At 45.9% G+C, this 19,828-nt stretch overlaps 1 protein-coding gene across 1 annotated transcript in view; it reads left to right on the top strand.

The window, feature by feature from the left end:
* LOC134530034 (ephexin-1-like) overlaps window positions 1–19,828 on the top strand; it is a 69,236-nt gene that overhangs the window by 15,950 nt on the left and 33,458 nt on the right. Inside the window, exons 2-3 of the mRNA XM_063364562.1 lie at window positions 1,378–1,547; window positions 19,315–19,527. Coding sequence (XP_063220632.1) covers window positions 1,378–1,547; window positions 19,315–19,527 — 383 coding nt within the window. The remainder of the gene's footprint in view (window positions 1–1,377; window positions 1,548–19,314; window positions 19,528–19,828) is intronic.

Raw genomic sequence — 19,828 nt, 5'->3', positions numbered from 1 at the left:
CTGGAATGATCGTGATTCGCTAATTCTTCTGTTAAAGATTTTTCATTGGCCCAGAGTCCTTCAGATAAACTGTGGCCCAATCACTGAAGCAAAATAATGTCAAAAGTATTTGGACTCTATCCTATCGCGAAATGAATCCGCGAATTTTACAGGTCTCTACGCATAACCAGACATGTCATCACTTCAGGGTAGTATGCATCCTAACCAGTACGAGGCCGTGGGAACGACGTTTGTTATCGCTCCTTGCGTCACAATGTGTGTCGCGTGGCCTCGGTGGGTGGGTGGTCGGATCTCTCTCCTTCAGCCAAGACGAGCCTGGATCCACTCCCGGCGGGAGGCGAGGCAGAGCTGCCTTTGAGGCGGTTGGGTTTCCTCCGAGTGCTCCAGTTCCCCCCTCCAGTGCCTTCCGTCTTTGCTCCACATTGACGGCGCCAGACTTCACAAGGTCCTGATGTTTTGAAGAGGGGCCTTGCAGTGGGACTGGGGAGGGGTTTGTGAATAAAGCCACCAGAGAAAAGGGGGCTTGAGTTCTCCTACCCTCCTTCCCGTATATTTTAAATAATAAACTCTTAAAAACAACGTTCTAAGAGAACCTGTAAGTTAAATTTTGACCATGGTTTTTGATTGTTTACCTTGAGAAATGTTTATATTATTTCTGAATAAATTATACTGGAGTTACTTTTATTAATGTTAAAGATCAAATTTCGGTGAAATCACGTCATTTTACGAGTCAATAAAATCTTTTGAAGTTTTCCTAGTACGAAACCATTAAAACTTATTTGAAATCAAAAAAATGTATTGACCAGCAATATAAATTACATAATCGACATAATTATCATCAAAGCGGCCAGGTCAGCTAAGTAAATTGCCTCCATATTCCTCTGCCAAGCCACCAGTCACTCTGTTCCAGTCTTCTCCTGCACTCCTTTAACTATTTTCTCTTCTTCCCACGTCTTTCTTTAAATTACATGCCAATAGCAATTACATTCATCCTTTCCCCATGTCCGTTATTTTCACGGAATACCAGACAGACAGTGGCTTGGATACTGGGTTGAAGCCTCGTCCTTGGCGAATAATTCACCGACGTTTCGTTCAACATTGCAGTCGCCATCATCAGGGAGCAGTTACCTCCCTGATGATGATGGCTACTGTAATGTCGACCGAAACGTCGGTGAATTATTCGCCAAGGAAACGGCTACAGCCCAGAAGCTAAGCTACTTCCAACAATGGCCGTGAAAGCCTGCGAACATTACTAGACAAGCAGTTGGCGACTGGTGCAGGGCCCCAGGTCGCCGCCATTGCTGACGACCACGGTGTCGTCAAAGACTCGCAGCCCAGCAGGAAAACGACGACAAGCGTGTGTTTTGTGTGCGGCAGGTTGGCGACCATGACCTCCAACAAGTCGTTCCTGTGGAGCCTGGCGCAGGCCCCGGCCGGCAAGCCGCCGGAAGCAGCCGGCAGCCGCGACGGCGCGCCCTCCTCCTTCCTCTGGAGGACGTCTTCTTCCTGTTCGGGCCGCGGGCCTGCCTGCAGCGCCTCAGTCGCCGGTGAGCCTCCGGCGCAGTCCTTGGGGCTACTGTCGCCAGTCGGTGGTGGTCCTGGACCTAGCGGGGCCCTCCGCTGGGGTTACTGGGGCACCACTTCCATGTCGCCAGTCGGTAGTGGTCCTAGACCAAGCGGGGCCCTTGCGCTAGTTACTTTTATGGAAGCCCTCCGCTGGGGTTACTGGGAACAGCACTTCCATGTCACCAGTCAGTGGTGGTCCTAGACCTAGTGGGGCCCTTGCGCTATTTAAATTTATGGAGGCCCTCCGCTGGGGTTACTGGGGCACCACTTCCATGTCACCAGTCGGTGGTGGTCATAAACCTAGTGGGGCCCTTGCACTATTTACATTTATGGAGGCCCTCCGCTGGGGTTACTGGGAACAGCACTTCCATGTCACCAGTCAGTGGTGGTCCTAGACCTAGTGGGGCCCTTGCGCTATTTACATTTATGGAGGTCCTCCGCTGGGGTTACTGGGGCACCACTTCCATGTCACCAGTCGGTGGTGGTCATAGACCTAGTGGGGCCCTTGCACTATTTACATTTATGGAGGCCCTCCGCTGGGGTTACTGGGAACAGCACTTCCATGTCACCAGTCAGTGGTGGTCCTAGACCTAGTGGGGCACTTGCGCTATTTACATTTATGGAGGTCCTCCGCTGGGGTTACTGGGAACAGCACTTCCATGTCGGCATTCAGTGGTGGTCCTAGACCTAGTGGGGCCCTTGCGCTATTTAAATTTATGGAGGCCCTCCGCTGGGGTTACTGGGGCACCACTTCCATGTCACCAGTCGGTGGTGGTCCTAGACCTAGTGGGGCCCTTGCACTATTTACATTTATGGAGGCCCTCCGCTGGGGTTACTGGGAACAGCACTTCCATGTCACCAGTCAGTGGTGGTCCTAGACCTAGTGGGGCCCTTGCGCTATTTACATTTATGGAGGTCCTCCGCTGGGGTTACTGGGAACAGCACTTCCATGTCGGCATTCAGTGGTGGTCCTAGACCTAGTGGGGCCCTTGCGCTATTTAAATTTATGGAGGCCCTCCGCTGGGGTTACTGGGGCACCACTTCCATGTCACCAGTCGGTGGTGGTCCTAGACCTAGTGGGGCCCTTGCACTATTTACATTTATGGAGGCCCTCCGCTGGGGTTACTGGGAACAGCACTTCCATGTCACCAGTCAGTGGTGGTCCTAGACCTAGTGGGGCCCTTGCGCTATTTACATTTATGGAGGTCCTCCGCTGGGGTTACTGGGAACAGCACTTCCATGTTGGCATTCAGTGGTGGTCCTAGACCTAGTGGGGCCCTTGCGCTATTTAAATTTATGGAGGCCCTCCGCTGGGGTTACTGGGGCACCACTTCCATGTCACCAGTCGGTGGTGGTCCTAGACCTAGTGGGGCCCTTGCACTATTTACATTTATGGAGGCCCTCCGCTGGGGTTACTGGGAACAGCACTTCAATGTCACCAGTCAGTGGTGGTCCTAGACCTAGTGGGGCCCTTGCGCTATTTACATTTATGGAGGTCCTCCGCTGGGGTTACTGGGAACAGCACTTCCATGTCGGCATTCAGTGGTGGTCCTAGACCTAGTGGGGCCCTTGCGCTATTTAAATTTATGGAGGCCCTCCGCTGGGGTTACTGGGGCACCACTTCCATGTCACCAGTCGGTGGTGGTCCTAGACCTAGTGGGGCCCTTGCACTATTTACATTTATGGAGGCCCTCCGCTGGGGTTACTGGGAACAGCACTTCCATGTCACCAGTCAGTGGTGGTCCTAGACCTAGTGGGGCCCTTGCGCTATTTACATTTATGGAGGTCCTCCGCTGGGGTTACTGGGAACAGCACTTCCATGTTGGCATTCAGTGGTGGTCCTAGACCTAGTGGGGCCCTTGCGCTATTTACATTTATGGAGGTCCTCCGCTGGGGTTACTGGGAACAGCACTTCCATGTCGGCATTCAGTGGTGGTCCTAGACCTAGTGGGGCCCTTGCGCTATTTACATTTATGGAGGTCCTCCGCTGGGGTTACTGGGGCACCACTTCCATGTCGCCAGTCGGTGGTGGTCCTAGACCTAGTGGGGCCCTTGCGCTATTTAAATTTATGGAGGCCCTCCGCTGGGGTTACTGGGAACAGCACTTCCATGTCGGCATTCAGTGGTGGTCCTAGACCTAGTGGGGCCCTTGCGCTATTTACATTTATGGAGGCCCTCCGCTGTGGTTACCGGCAACAGCACTTCCATGTCGGCAGTCAGTGGTGATCCTAGACCTAGTGGGGCCCTTGCGCTATTTACATTTATGGAGGCCCTCCGCTGGGGTTACTGGGAACAGCACTTCCATGTCGGCATTCATTGGTGGTCCTAGACCTAGTGCGGCCCTTGCGCTATTTACATTTATGGAGGCCCTCCGCTGGGGTTACTGGGAACAGCACTTCCATGTCGGCAGTCAGTGGTGGTCCTAGACCTAGTGGGGCCCTTGCGCTATTTACAATTATGGAGGCCCTCCGCTGGTGTTACTGGGAACAGCACTTCCATGTCGGCAGTCAGTGGTGGTCCTAGACCTAGTGGGGCCCTTGCGCTATTTACATTTATGGAGGCCCTCCGCTGGGGTTACCGGTAACAGCACTTCCATGTCGGCAGTCAGTGGTGGTCCTAGACCTAGTGGGGCCCTTGCGCTATTTACATTTATGGAGGCCCTCCGCTGGGGTTACTGGGAACAGCACTTCCATGTCGGCAGTCAGTGATGGTCCTAGACCTAGTGCGGCCCTTGCGCTATTTACATTTATGGAGGCCCTCCGCTGGGGTTACCGGTAACAGCACTTCCATGTCGGCAGTCAGTGGTGGTCCTAGACCTAGTGGGGCCCTTGCGCTATTTACATTTATGGAGGCCCTCCGCTGGGGTTACTGGGAACAGCACTTTCATGTCGGCAGTCAGTGGTGGTCCTAGACCTAGTGCGGCCCTTGCGCTATTTACATTTATGGAGGCCCTCCGCTGGGGTTACCGGTAACAGCACTTCCATGTCGGCAGTCAGTGGTGGTCCTAGACCTAGTGGGGCCCTTGCGCTATTTACATTTATGGAGGCCCTCCGCTGGGGTTACCGGTAACAGCACTTCCATGTCGGCAGTCAGTGGTGGTCCTAGACCTAGTGGGGCCCTTGCGCTATTTACATTTATGGAGGCCCTCCGCTTGGGTGACCGGTAACAGCACTTCCATGTCGGCAGTCAGTGGTGGTCCTAGACCTAGTGGGGCCCTTGCACTATTTACATTTATGGAGGCCCTCCGCTGGGGTTACTGGGAACAGCACTTCCATGTCACCAGTCAGTGGTGGTCCTAGACCTAGTGGGGCCCTTGCGCTATTTACATTTATGGAGGTCCTCCGCTGGGGTTACTGGGAACAGCACTTCCATGTCGGCATTCAGTGGTGGTCCTAGACCTAGTGGGGCCCTTGCGCTATTTAAATTTATGGAGGCCCTCCGCTGGGGTTACTGGGGCACCACTTCCATGTCACCAGTCGGTGGTGGTCCTAGACCTAGTGCGGCCCTTGCGCTATTTACATTTATGGAGGCCCTCCGCTGGGGTTACTGGGAACAGCACTTCCATGTCACCAGTCAGTGGTGGTCCTAGACCTAGTGCGGCCCTTGCGCTATTTACATTTATGGAGGCCCTCCGCTGGGGTTACCGGTAACAGCACTTCCATGTCGGCAGTCAGTGGTGGTCCTAGACCTAGTGGGGCCCTTGCACTATTTACATTTATGGAGGCCCTCCGCTGGGATTACTGGGAACAGCACTTCCATGTCGGCAGTCAGTGGTGGTCCTAGACCTAGTGCGGCCCTTGCGCTATTTACATTTATGGAGGCCCTCCGCTGGGGTTACCGGTAACAGCACTTCCATGTCGGCAGTCAGTGGTGGTCCTAGACCTAGTGGGGCCCTTGCGCTATTTACATTTATGGAGGCCCTCCGCTGGGGTTACTGGGAACAGCACTTCCATGTCACCAGTCAGTGATGGTCCTAGACCTAGTGGGGCCCTTGCGCTATTTACATTTATGGAGGTCCTCCGCTGGGGTTACCGGTAACAGCACTTCCATGTCGGCAGTCAGTGGTGGTCCTAGACCTAGTGGGGCCCTTGCGCTATTTACATTTATGGAGGCCCTCCGCTGGGGTTACTGGGAACAGCACTTCCATGTCACCAGTCAGTGGTGGTCCTAGACCTAGTGCGGCCCTTGCGCTATTTACATTTATGGACGCCCTCCGCTGGGGTTACTGGGAACAGCACTTCCATGTCGGCAGTCAGTGGTGGTCCTAGACCTAGTGGGGCCCTTGCGCTATTTACATTTATGGAGGCCCTCCGCTGGGATTACTGGGAACAGCACTTCCATGTCGGCAGTCAGTGGTGGTCCTAGACCTAGTGCGGCCCTTGCGCTATTTACATTTATGGAGGCCCTCCGCTGGGGTTACTGGGAACAGCACTTCCATGTCACCAGTCAGTGGTGGTCCTAGACCTAGTGCGGCCCTTGCGCTATTTACATTTATGGAGGCCCTCCGCTGGGGTTACCGGTAACAGCACTTCCATGTCGGCAGTCAGTGGTGGTCCTAGACCTAGTGGGGCCCTTGCACTATTTACATTTATGGAGGCCCTCCGCTGGGATTACTGGGAACAGCACTTCCATGTCGGCAGTCAGTGGTGGTCCTAGACCTAGTGCGGCCCTTGCGCTATTTACATTTATGGAGGCCCTCCGCTGGGGTTACCGGTAACAGCACTTCCATGTCGGCAGTCAGTGGTGGTCCTAGACCTAGTGGGGCCCTTGCGCTATTTACATTTATGGAGGCCCTCCGCTGGGGTTACTGGGAACAGCACTTCCATGTCACCAGTCAGTGATGGTCCTAGACCTAGTGGGGCCCTTGCGCTATTTACATTTATGGAGGTCCTCCGCTGGGGTTACCGGTAACAGCACTTCCATGTCGGCAGTCAGTGGTGGTCCTAGACCTAGTGGGGCCCTTGCGCTATTTACATTTATGGAGGCCCTCCGCTGGGGTTACCGGTAACAGCACTTCCATGTCGGCAGTCAGTGGTGGTCCTAGACCTAGTGCGGCCCTTGCGCTATTTACATTTATGGAGGCCCTCCGCTGGGGTTACCGGTAACAGCACTTCCATGTCGGCAGTCAGTGGTGGTCCTAGACCTAGTGGGGCCCTTGCGCTATTTACATTTATGGAGGCCCTCCGCTGGGGTTACCGGTAACAGCACTTCCATGTCGGCAGTCAGTGGTGGTCCTAGACCTAGTGGGGCCCTTGCACTATTTACATTTATGGAGGCCCTCCGCGGGCAAATTGGAAAAAATTATCTCTTTCGAACAAAATTTTTAGCCAACCTGGAACCTAAGTTTTAACGATGGATTTGCCATCTATCCATCTATCTATCGTGATAAATTATCCTCTGGTCAGTTTTATTAATGCTTGCTATCAAATGTTGGTAGAATCGTTTAATTATACATGCTAATAAACTATTTTAAGGTTTTTCTCATATCAAATCATTATTATAATTGGTTTTTGACCAGTACTTTAATTAGCATGAAGATAAAATTTAAATTTTTTTCCTATTAATGTCCATAGCTTTAACAGAATACTAGACAAACAAAAACAATTATAATCACTGGCGTGCCCCAGGGAATTGCCCGGCTTTCCCTGCCCTCGGACCGCCCCTGTCGACAGTGAGTCAAAATTGTACTTGCCAAAAATCTTCAAAGTCTGAAACATTCTCAAAAAAACACGCTATGCATTTTCTGACTTATTCTGTACACAAGCAGTTTTATTCGCCTTAGTTATCACAAAAAAATCGTTTTCAGAAACGGGATTTAATGGTAATGGGCCTGCCCACACTGAGGTCCTGGTCGCGCTTGAATCCCAGGAACCTCTTTGCTGTAGTGGCGACACCAGCACGCGCTTGTAGTACTGTTATCGCCTCTGCATGCAAGATAAAACTATGGGACTTGACGCCCTACATAGCTGGCTGTTATGCACCTTTCGTCGTCAAATTCCTCTCGTAATGAAGTTCGTTGCCTTTCGTGGCCATTGTCTGAATTGGTTAGGTTTGATGGTTTTAGCCGCTTCATGTTTGAAGAATTTGTCCCCGTCGTTTCGGTCGTAAATGCAGTCGCTATCACCAGGATAAGCACAAGTTGACACTCCGCTCATTATTTTAAACTATATTACTACAAGTCTTCGTTTAATACATCGTGCTACAAAAGTAAGGTGAGTCGTGCATGATGTGGCTACTGAAAAAAAAATCTCAAATTCACTCACTATTTACAGGGATTGGACTTTCTGAGGCAAAGCTAAATTTAAGGCGAGGTTTGTCTCCAAAGCTTGTGAGTAAAGTAATGCAAAGTACATCTGAGGTCGTTTATGAGCCTCAAGAGAGTACGGTTGTCCCCACCCACATATCCCCCTTGTTATCAAGTCGCTGGTGAGCTTCGCGAAGCGTCGATCTTACTGTCCTTAATCCCGTGTTTGTTTCTGGGAAGAGCGCGGTATGTGGCGGTCACGTGCTGTGATGTTATCGGAACTGCTAAATACCCGAGATAAGATAGTCTCGTGCTGTATGTAATGCTCTGGCAGAGTGCGTTTGTTTCACTATCGTTGCGCAGCAAGTGAGATCACACGCGGTCTATTATACCTGAGCCCCATGTTCAGTTACAGGTTCCTGACGTTGAACTTGATTAACGAGAATTCCTTTGTTTTACAGCCGCAGAAAAGTTTGTTCTTTTCAGCAGCAGTGAATTCTATTGTCCGTAGATGTCTGCACTGTAATGCTGGAATCACGATTGCGCAACGACGGATGACGCGTACATTTCTAACCAATCACGTGAGATACATCTATGACGTCAGCACGACAAAAAAAGTCTCTTAAGACAGACTTTCTGATTAAAAAATATTGTCTATTTTAGACGCCTCGCTGGCGTGGCATTTTTTAAATTTATGTCAGAATTTTTGTTTTCGAAATTTTTGTATTGAAATGTTAAGATTTTGTTTACTAAATTATGTGTGAAATCTCTGAAATGTGTTTACCTACATTCATGGGCGCAAATCTTCAGGATTCGCAAGGGGGTCTCGCGGAAATTCGCAGGGGGCCCCACGCGTATCCGAGAGTTTTGCGCGTGAGTGTTAACCGACTCAGGTCATCTTGTATGTTGTACACTGCCAATATGTTGGCCTATATGCACGCAATAAGCAGAAAACTTTTAAACATACAGAAAGTTTTCCATAAAATATAGTTTTGACGTTTACGTTTATCCACCTCGTTTCATAGCCACGATTTTTAAAGCGCATGTGGGCACCTCAAGCTGATGGCTGTCGCATGTTTGGCACGTATGTAACAACAAGAAACCATTTTATTTACATCAGTTTATTTTTAGTTGTCGCGTGGGCGAATCTAGCATGTTCACAATAACGCGATACCGAGCTGTCGCTTAGCCATCTTCGTACCGGGCCTTCGAACGTATGTGATCCCAGCATTAGTACGCAGAAGCCACGTGAAAGAAGGGGACAAGCAGTGTTTCACGTGACACGGTTTAGCGGTCAGGACAGGAGGGTTCCAGGGTGCTCGTAAGTGCGAGCTACGCCAGATCCATACGATCTAGTCGCCGTGGTTTTCACAACTGCAGCTCCACAGACTCCATGGGACTGTCGTTTGGGTGTCAAGTGTCCTCCTGCAACACGCAGGAAGTGAGTTTCTGCCTTTTAGATGGAGTCATACAAGTCGTTCACGACAATTTGAAATCTACACTAGAACATAACCTCACTTTTGAGTGCAACGTTAAAGATAGACAGCATTTTATAAAATAAAAAATTTAAAAACTAGCTGTATGAGGGAGGAGAGATAGCCGAGCCTCTTCTAAAAGGGGACAATCAGCTGTAGTTAGGGAAGATTTGAAACGAAACTACATAAACTTTTGTTAATTTTTTAAATAAATGATGTTATTCCGTTCGATAATGTTTATTAATGTATTGTACCACGGAGCCTCCTCCCCGTGAAAGATGTTGAATTCCGAAAATGCCCCTCCCCCTTCTGCTGTATTCCGAGGCGGTTAGGTGAATCGCATGAGATATGTTGATAAATTGTTAACTTAGCTGGGATTACGACTAACGATAGTTAGTGTGGCGGATGTTCTTGCATAGACATTTTGTAAACCTGACGAGTGAAGGTAAATTGCAACTATAACCATTCCCCGTTTTGGATTGCTCCCAAGCTGCCCGGCGGTCGAAGGACTTGGTAAGGGTTGGGCATCGAAGATCAGCCAAGGAAATGGGTTCGGAAAAAAAATATATAACACTTTGCTGTATATACATTATTTTGGACAGCTAGGAATCGAGAGACGGTGGAACACACCTGCACATTCAGAGAAGAGCAGGACTAGCCTAGAGCCTATATCGAGGAACCCTCACACAGGTAACAGAGATGAGGACCAAGGAGTATAGAAGTAAACAGATTTCACTCCCGGGTTAAACATAATTCCTATTTTTTTTCCCTCTGAATCGGTCACTAACGATTCTGACACTACCAACCACACAGCATAAAACCAAAGAATTTTGGTTTGTCGCGGAAGATACCAGGACCTAGGCTGTCACTGAATTCTTCGGGTCCAGGATCTAGGACCCTTTAATACATTTATATATTTTAATAAAATATCGTCGAATTGGTATTTTCGTGTCTTGATACTCATGACATTAAAATTAAGGATTTTCAAAAGGATTTACTAGCGATGGAAGGTTATGTTCTTGATGAACTAAAAGAATGTTAGGTTAACTTAGTTGTTTCACAATACTTAACCATTTTTGGCTCCTAAAATCGCGATATTAATTTACATAAATGTCTATCTAATGCGATTACACAAACTAGCTTTATTGAAAGTGGCATCTATAAATACCGCAAATAAGCAAAAAAAAATTGTACTAATAACTAGTGACTTCAAGAAAGAACTGTATACACGCGTGGGCACGAAAAAATTAACATAAATGTTTCTATTTCAACAAAATCGTTAACCGAGATTTCCGATTCCTATACATTTAGACGCTACACATAACAAAGCATTCTATTATAATTTTAAATACACGAGAGAGGCATAAATACAAAACAAAATCATCTGATGAATAGAGCGATTAAAAAAAATTCAAGGACATCAACCTTGACGGTCTAAACTTTGTTGTTACACACTTTATAGAAAAAGTTAAAAAGTATTTTCAACATTAAAATGTTGTACGAGTCAAAATAATTATATAAAGAAAGTAAAATTACAGTTACCTATTCACAAGTCACGTTATAAAAAAATAGGTACGTCTTGATGTAAGCTTTTGGACATACGCCATTGCTATGCACATGTATGTCTGTAGAAGAAAACTACAAAAAACACAAATGACAAAAAACATAAATTAAGCAAAAAATTGCTGTTGTCAGGATATAAACACCACACAATACTCCACAACATTTGTTTTTCTTTGTTTGTTGACCATATTCCTGTTGTGGAGTATTGTGTGGTGTTTATATCCTGACAACAGCAATTTTTTGCTTAATGTATGTTTTTTTGTCATTTGTGTTTTTTGTAGTTTTCTTCCACAGACATACATGTGCATAGCAATGGCGTATGTCCAAAAGCTTACATCAAGTCATGCACTCCCATTGCACAAATCTTTCAAAGATAATAAAATAGGTACGTACTTAATGTTTTGCTCTGAATGTGAATGACATTCTGATGTTGGCACGGACGAATCGTTAGTGTACGACAAGCGCATCCAGTGACGGGGCCCGGGTGGAGCCGGGCGGGACCAGGTGCGCGGCGCGGGAACGCAGGAAGCTCGCATGAGCGCGCGGGCCATCCCGGGGGAACACGCGTGTCGGCACTCCTGCGACGCGGCGCCGGATGACGCACGCACGCACGCACGGCCGTAAGGCCATGGGGCGCGTGAGGTGACTGCTGAGTCACGCCGCGTCTCGCGGGCCCGCCTCGGCCCGCCTGCTCTGTATGCGCGCGCCTCTTGGCGGTCCCGCGTGTGTCACCAACAGACAGCCTTCCTCTCCGCGAGGTCGAGTTGCCTCGCTGTCCTCATGCCCGGCGGGGGAGTCGCCTCGCTGTCCTCATGCCCGGCGGGGGAGTCGCCTCGCTGGCCTCGCGACCAGCCTGCACTTCTCCCCTCGCGCTTGAGGCCTCCCGTGTTACTCCCAGCGGATTCAGTTATGTATTCAGTCGCAGTTGACAGCATGGCCAGCAGGTTTCCTTGTGTGTATACAGTTCCTCGTTCCCTCACCTTGCATTTAGTCGCGTCCGTTTCACTTCTGTCGTCTCTAGTGAGTCAAAAGGCGGATCCACAAAGAGAGGGTAGGGAAAAAGGGGGAGGGGGCACGTGGCCGCCCCCCCCCCCCCCCAGAATTATAAAAGATACCTTAGAATAAAACCAAATACCTACTTCTGAAGTAAAATTTGGAACCATTTTTTATATTTTAAATATTAAACTAAGACGGATTTATAATTGTTTGAAATCTAATCTGGTTATCATGTGTGGACTATGTTATTAGTATACATATATATATATTAGTATATATATCATATATATATTAGTATCTATGTTATTAGATACTAAGTCCCGTTCCTTCGGTTTTATTGGGAAGCGGGTATTCCAGACTCCTAGTGTGCTGCGTCTTCCTCTTTCCGAATTTAATCCTGTATTCTCCCCAGCTACTGGCCATTAATTTATTCATCCACTCATTCATTCTTGCATTCAAGCTGATGTGAATGGTTTTTTTTCCCCTCTCACACTCTGCTGCATAAGCGCGAGCCTTTTTTTATTGCGGCAAGGTCATATGATTTATTGAGGAGATGTTATTGTATCCCTGAACCCTAATTATGTTGATAATGCACTATCACACTTAAATATATTTGACATGGTGAGACCAAAATAAAGTATCACATGTTAATTTATTTCGTAAACGTGGTTTTTTTGTGAGACGACATCATGACAACACTAAAGTGGCCAGGATGCCACTGTAAATAAAGCTTGCGGAACTGGCAGGCGTGGCATCGAAGGGAAATCTAAGAAAACATTGCACATGCAGTTCGATGGCCCAGTCCACGCAACGTGATGCGTCCGTCTGTCGGCGCGGAGTTCACTTTCTCTCGCTGATGCAAGACAGTGCACGGGTGGGCACTCATCCAAAAACAAGCGACGACCACGGGCGAGAAAGTGGACACAATTTTAATTTACGAGTTAGAGCCATAAACACTGTCGCCATTAAGTGACATTTTACATGACTTAACATTCCGAGGTACAATTGCATAGTAATAACCCAATTTTATTGAATGTATACTTATGCATGTTGTAGGCATCACAGGAAAAGTCGTGTAAATCAAGGTAAGTGTATAGTGCGGGTTAAAAGTCTTGCAAGTTGGGCTCCGTAGTGCGATGGAAATGCGTTACTCACAGTGGCCCCTACGGTTACACATCATCTGTTCTTAAAACATCAATTGTCGTAACGACGCTTGTTTGTATTTATGCGTACCTCTAGCTAAGCACTACGTGTTCAACATATATCTTGAACGGGGAGAGCGCTTGAAAAAAAGGATGCTGCATCCAAGGAGATTTTTTCCAACCTCCTTGGCCGCGCCCCAGTACGTGTTCCCCCCTCCTACTTATCCTTTCCCGCCTGACACGCTCACCGCGTTTGGCTCATACTGAAAAAACCTTTAGCCCAATACACTAACACGAATATGTGCTAGTACTGAAGTTCGTTGCTATGGGCGCCTCTCGGAGCCTGCCCAGCTGTCGCCTCCTCGAACGTGTGCCAAATTGGCAAACCACACTTTGGAATTTCAATTTAAAAATTTGTCAGAAATAGTGCACCATTTGTGCTAATTTGTGTCCTTAAAAAAAATTATGCTACAGTACACAAAAAGTTACAACATATAGTAAGTTGGGCGCCAACTTGACGTCAAGTTTTTAGAACGAATTCTTTGTCACGAATTAGTGGTCAATTAGTACTGCCCACATACAACATTTCAAAATTTGTGCTGAGTAAACAAAAAAGCTACAGTCCTTGATTATGATTGTAGCAATTTGACAGCTGGAGACCACACATCAGAATTTCGAAGTGAAACTTTGTCACAAATTATGCTCCATTTGTGACTTAGAAAACAGTATTTGTTCTACATCACATAAAAATGTATAGCATATGGTAAGTTGGTTTCTAGCTTGACGTAAAGTTGGCGAATAACTTATGCACACATTTGAAAGTAGAAATAAAGATAAACGTTTTTGTTGTAACCATTGGAAGTATATTTTCCAGATAGGTATAACCTTGTTCAATATTTAAGCTTGAAAATTTATCAGTGCATTTCAGCAGAGGCGATAATTATATATATATATATATATATATATATATATATAATTTTTTGAACTACTTAACCTCAAGATATTTATGCCAAAATTTTGACGTTGACATCTTTCAGTTCTTATAAAACAAAACAAAAAAAATTCCACGCTATTTGGCTAGGCTAATGCTACGCGTATAATTGTTTGTTTTATTTGATAAGTATTCAGTTGTCAAAGTAATAATGTATGTTTAAGGACTGTCGAAATCAGTACAGCTGATTCTCAATAGAGTGTACAGATTATCTTGTAGCTTTATAGAAAATAATCATATTATAGATTATGTATGTTTACTTAAAGACTACTCTGGATATAATCCTTTTTATAAGGTTTGCAAGAGTAGTTTATTTATATTTATTGCACACATGATTATATTTTTAACACACATATATATATATATTATATAATATAATACAGTTTATATTATATAATAATTCATATCCTTTTAGCTTGCTTATACAGGTTTCCAGGGCGTTATTCTGTCATAATTCTTATTCTTATTTTCAAAGAGAGATCTGGTGTATATTTTTAATTCTCTTATTCTTAATTAATTCTTTTCAGTTCATTTATCTAATTTGATATAATATTCCGGCTGTTCGATTACACTATACACAAGAAGAACAGCCAAAGAAACTTGTGTAGGAGATTCAAAGAGTTATTTTATTTTTCTGTAGTAAGTTATTCCGTATCGGAAAGCAGATCTTCCATCAGAGATTGTTCGTGCATCCAACTATCGAAACGCTCCAGTCTCTTGGATACTTCAAAGGTGTAATTTCTCCATATGTCATAAGTCTTCTTATCTCTCACAATTTGATTAATATCCTTAATATCAACATCCTCCATAGCCATCTTCCTTGTGTACTTGTTTCGTATGTCTTCTATTTTAACGCAATCATTTAGAACATGCTCTACTGTGTCTTCTTCCATGCACACAGGGCACATAGGGCTTTCCACTAAGTTAAAAGAGTTTAATTTGTGTTTAAAATTCCCGTGACCTGTTAGGAATTGTGAAGTGTAGTGGTCAGTACTTATCCATGAAAATTTCATCCGTTCTTCTATTGAAGGGAATATATTGTGTGTATGCCTTCCCTTGTCAGAGTTTCGCCACCTTTCTTGCCAGATTTCAATATTTTCTATGTGAATTCTGCGATATTTTGAAGCAGTGTATTCCTTGTTCATCTTTAATATCACAACTTTTGCTCTTTCTTGTATTAGTAGGTCTATAGGTAAGGCTCCAGCGATAACCTGCAGTGCTTCTAAGGACGTAGTTCTGTAGCTTTTTGTTACAGCAATTAGAGCTGTTCGTTGGGATGAGTTTAACCTTCTTCTTACATGTGAATTGCGTAGTAGTTCATACCAGACTGAGCAAGCATAGGTAAGTATGCCCAGGTATACTCCATTGTACAGTGTTGTCATAGTATTAGTGCTCAATCCTACATTTGTAGGTTTATGACTCCTTATTTTTTGCATTAACAGTAGGGCCTTTTGTGATGCTTCTTGTATGTGTTCTTGGTATCCTGTTCCCGTTGTGATTTGTACCCCTAGATACTTAACTTTTTGTTTTATCTTCACTATTCGTTCTTGAAATCTTATTAAAGGTGGTCTGTCTTTATGTAATTTTCCCTTTAGTAATACGCCTTCAGTTTTTTCAGATGATATAAGAAGTGTGTACAGTTAGTTGTCTGCCCTTTTATTTGCATTAAGCTGTCACGGGTATCACTTAAGGAACAGTTATAACTCCAGAACAATTAAGTTTCGCTGCTCTTTTGTTCCATTTTGGCTGGCGTAAAACTATACTTCTGCGTGTTTTTTTTTGCTTTACACATTGATGAAAATGAACAACTGCATTGGCAACACTGGTTACCGCAGCTGCCAGGCAGGAAAACTCTCTCAGGACACAATGGATTTCCGGCCAGTCAGTTCGTGTGTTCCGTTCCACGCAATGGATGGACTGGCGTGCCCCGGTGTGACGTCCATAGTGCATTCATTCCAGCCAGTTCGAACACCTTTGCAATTATTACCAAGAGTTTTCTTTCAGTCAAGAAGACGTTCATGTACGAAACTACTTATCCGAATACGCTGTATTGTGTGTGGTGGTTGGCAGCAATATCTGTCAGACGACGTGGATTCCAAAATGTTCAGATTGGCCCCAATGCACTATACTTAGAGACCCTATCATTAGAGACCGGAAAAATTCGCGATTTCAAATCCCTAAAGGATAGACTCCAAACACCTGTTGACTGGAATGATCGTGATTCGCTAATTCTTCCGTTAAAGATTTTTCATTGGCCCAGAGTCCTTCAGATAAACGGTGGCCCGATCACTGAAGCAAAATAATGTGAAAAGTATTTGGACTCTATCCTATCGCGAAATGAATCCGCAAATTTTACAGGTCTCTACCTATCATTTATCTGTACTTCAGATCACCACGCTAGACTCCAGTGTGCTGCTCATACTCGAAGTATAGTGACCTGCGTATCGGCTGTTAGACGCCATCTCCATCACTGACCTCTAGGGGACCGGAAAAATTCGTATTTTAAAAAACTCTAGGATAGACTCCACCAACCTATGTATACTCGGGCAAATGCCACGTGTTCATTGGCTACCGACTAAGAGGTTTCGGTACATTATTAGTGCAGGGGTTCTCATTGGTAAAGAGTATTCCCTATAAACTGTGTGCCGTTAGCGTAATAAGTAGAGTCCCGGAAATTTCGCGGATTCCTCTGGCCTCATGTTAGAATTCAATGTTATAGGTGTGATCGACCCATGTTTACTTTCCCATTGGTTGATTTCTAAGCGAGAACATTTTTATCCTTGTTATTTGGCACTACCTGATTCGCTTACTTCTCTCCTGGCTGGACATCGTTGGCTGACGGTCGTAGAGGGGCGTGTCCAGATAACTGCGGTCCAATCATGAACACAGTGCCACAGTTTGGAAGTTTGCATTCTAGCTTGCGACTGAATGAATGCGCGAAAATTCCGTGGCTCTAGTAATAAGTCATGCATATTTCGCGAAAAGATTCCGAGACTAGCTGAATGTTAAAACACTGTACTATCGTCTTTGTTTCGTTATTGGGTGAGTTTATTTCAGGTGCATGTCTACCAATCACAGTAACTCAGCGCGGAAGCAAACGCTTCCTGAGTGTCTCGGTCAAATGAGGCGACGACTTCTCTCGCAGACGGCCGCCAATCACAAGGAAAAAACCGCTGAAGCGGGTGTACCTTATTGCAGTCTAATAGGCATTCAGATATTTTCGCGAAAAATGCATGCCCCTAGTAATAAGCTTAGAGGTATATTTACATATTTTAACTTAATCATATCACGAAGTGATTTTCCTTCTTACCACGTGGCATGCGCACGACAGGTTGTTTAGTCATTGCCATTATTGGTTCGAAGTTTTGATGTACATACCAGGTTGCCTATGGTTGAGTCACATGGCAGGGGGTCTCCAACGAGGCTCTACGTGGGGTCAAGTACTTTTCGTCAAAAGATCTCCAGACCAGCTGTGTGTTAAAAAACATCGTAGCACTTTGTGTGTTGGTTGGGTTTACATATCTACTTCAGCACACCAATAATAGCCTTACAGTCGTCCTGAAAAGCCCGTTAAACAGGACAGTAACTTCTATTGCAGACGGCCGCCAATCACAAGGAAACAATCCCTAGCACGGGCATGCCTTATTGCTAGAGACCGGAAAAATTCGCGAAATAATTTAGCGATAGGCTAAAATACAAATAGTTATACCTTAGTGCTGCCTCTACTATTGGCTCACAGCTCACCTGGATGACTCTGGGCCAATGAGAAACACCCAACCATAGCTTTATCGAATCACAGGCTGCTACGTTGTAACGTCTAAAAACACAGCAGCCAATGAGTGGGTGACATTTGACCGAGTGTACGTATAACTATGGAGTTCATCCTACAGGTCATTGAACCCGCGAATTTTTCCGGTCTCTAATAATAGCCTTACAGTTCGTCCTGAAAAGCCCGTTAAACAGGGCTGTGACTTTATTGCAGACGGCCGCCAATCACAAGGAAGCAATCGCTAGCACGGGCATGCCTTATTGCAGTCTCTAGACTGTTATAATTACATTAAGTTAACGGAATTTTTAACGCAGAACTTTGCCTCGCATAAACGAAGGGATCTTCCTCATGTAAAATAACTTAATCTTTGTATTTCGACTTCCGAGTAGTATGATTCGTTCAAAACATAGGTAAACACACAGTGGGTAAAAAAAAATAGAGTTATTGCTGTAGATGTACCTTTTTTTGGAATTTTTTGTTAATATAACAAGGAAATTCTGTTGGATTCATTTTCTAAAAAAAAAAAAAAACGTAAACTGAGTGTCCGTACATTTAAGAAGATAGCCGTAAATTTACGAAGATTGCTGGATAGTTTGCAAACAGCGTTCTTCGTATATTTAAGGTGAAAAGTTTAGCAGTGTTATGAGTACGGGCATGCAGATTCCGCGAAAAGATTTCGAGACTAGATGAAAGTTAAAACACTGTATCACCGTCTGTGTTTCGTGATTGGGCGAGTTTCTCCCAGGTACATATCGATTGTTACACCACCAATCACAGTAATTAAGTGAGGAAGAAAACGCGTCCTGAGTGGCTCGGTCAAACAAGGAAACGACTTCTCTCGCAGACGGTCGCCAGTCACAAGGAAGAAACCACAGGTCCGGGTATACCTCGTTGCAGTCTAATAATTGTTCGGATCTTTTCGCGAAAAATGCCTGCCCCTAGTAATGAGTAGAGTCCAGGAAAATTCACGGGTTCATTTCGTGTTATGCTAAAAATTCAAATAATTATACCTTAGTGCTGCTTCTGTAATTGGTTCACTGTTAATCTGGAGGACTGAGGGTCAATTAGAGACCCTCACTCAATAGAAGTGTCGAATCACAGACACACCATCTGAGACGACTTACAAGTCAGCAGCCAATGAACAGTTGGCATTTTCCCGAGTGTGTAGAGGATATTGGAGTCTATCCTAGAGGTCATTAAACCACGAATTTTCCGGGTCTCTAGTAATGAGTAGAGACCTGCAAAATTCGCGGTTTCAATGGCCTTCAGGATAGACTGCACACACCCCTGTACACTGGGGCAAATAACGCAAGTTCATTGGCTGCCGACTTGTAAGTCGTCTCAGATGGTGTGTCTGTGATTCGACCCTTCTTTGGTTGAGGGTTTATAAACTGGTTGAGATTCGTCCAGATGAACAGTAAGCCAATAGAAAAATTATCTAAGAGGTATATGTGTTTGAATTCTATCCAGGAGGCCAGAGGAACCCGCTAATATTCCGGGTCTCTGGTAACGAGCCACCAGAAACACACACACGCGCGCGGCCCTGGCTATAGCTGTAGTCGTTGCAGACGGCGCGGAGGAGGCCCTGTACGACGACGCGGGCGGCCGCGAGGCGGCGGCGCAGGAGGACGCCGGCTTCGAGGAGAGTCCCCCGGAGCGGCCGGCGCGCTCCTCGTCCACCAGGTCCTCTGCCACGAGCGGCGTGTGGAGCTGGCACGAGCCGGGCGCCGACAGCGGCTCCGCGCTCAGCGACGAGTGCCCGCGCTACGAGCAGCCGCCAGGTCAGCCATGCCCCCTGCACCAGTCTGGAGTTGCTATATATATATATATTTACTGTATAGAAGTTGCCAGCCCCACGTTAAAATTTCTAATACGGTTTTGAGGTAGTTGGTTGATTCACCGTCGCAATCGCCACACATCTCTAGGGCATCGACTTGTGGTGGTCCCTAGCGGACAAGTGTCGAACTCTTCGAACACCCCTTCCCCCTCCTGTTGAACGACCTTGAGCTGCAGCTTTGAATATGTATACTGTATAGAAGTCGCCAGCCCAACGTTAAAATTTCTAATACGGTTTTGAGGTAG

The sequence above is a fragment of the Bacillus rossius genome, chromosome 3, assembly GCF_032445375.1.
Source record: "Bacillus rossius redtenbacheri isolate Brsri chromosome 3, Brsri_v3, whole genome shotgun sequence".
Taxonomy (NCBI): Eukaryota; Metazoa; Arthropoda; class Insecta; order Phasmatodea; family Bacillidae; genus Bacillus; species Bacillus rossius.
The sequence above is the reverse complement of the archived record's forward strand: the minus strand, read 5'-3'. Positions and strand labels throughout refer to the sequence as shown.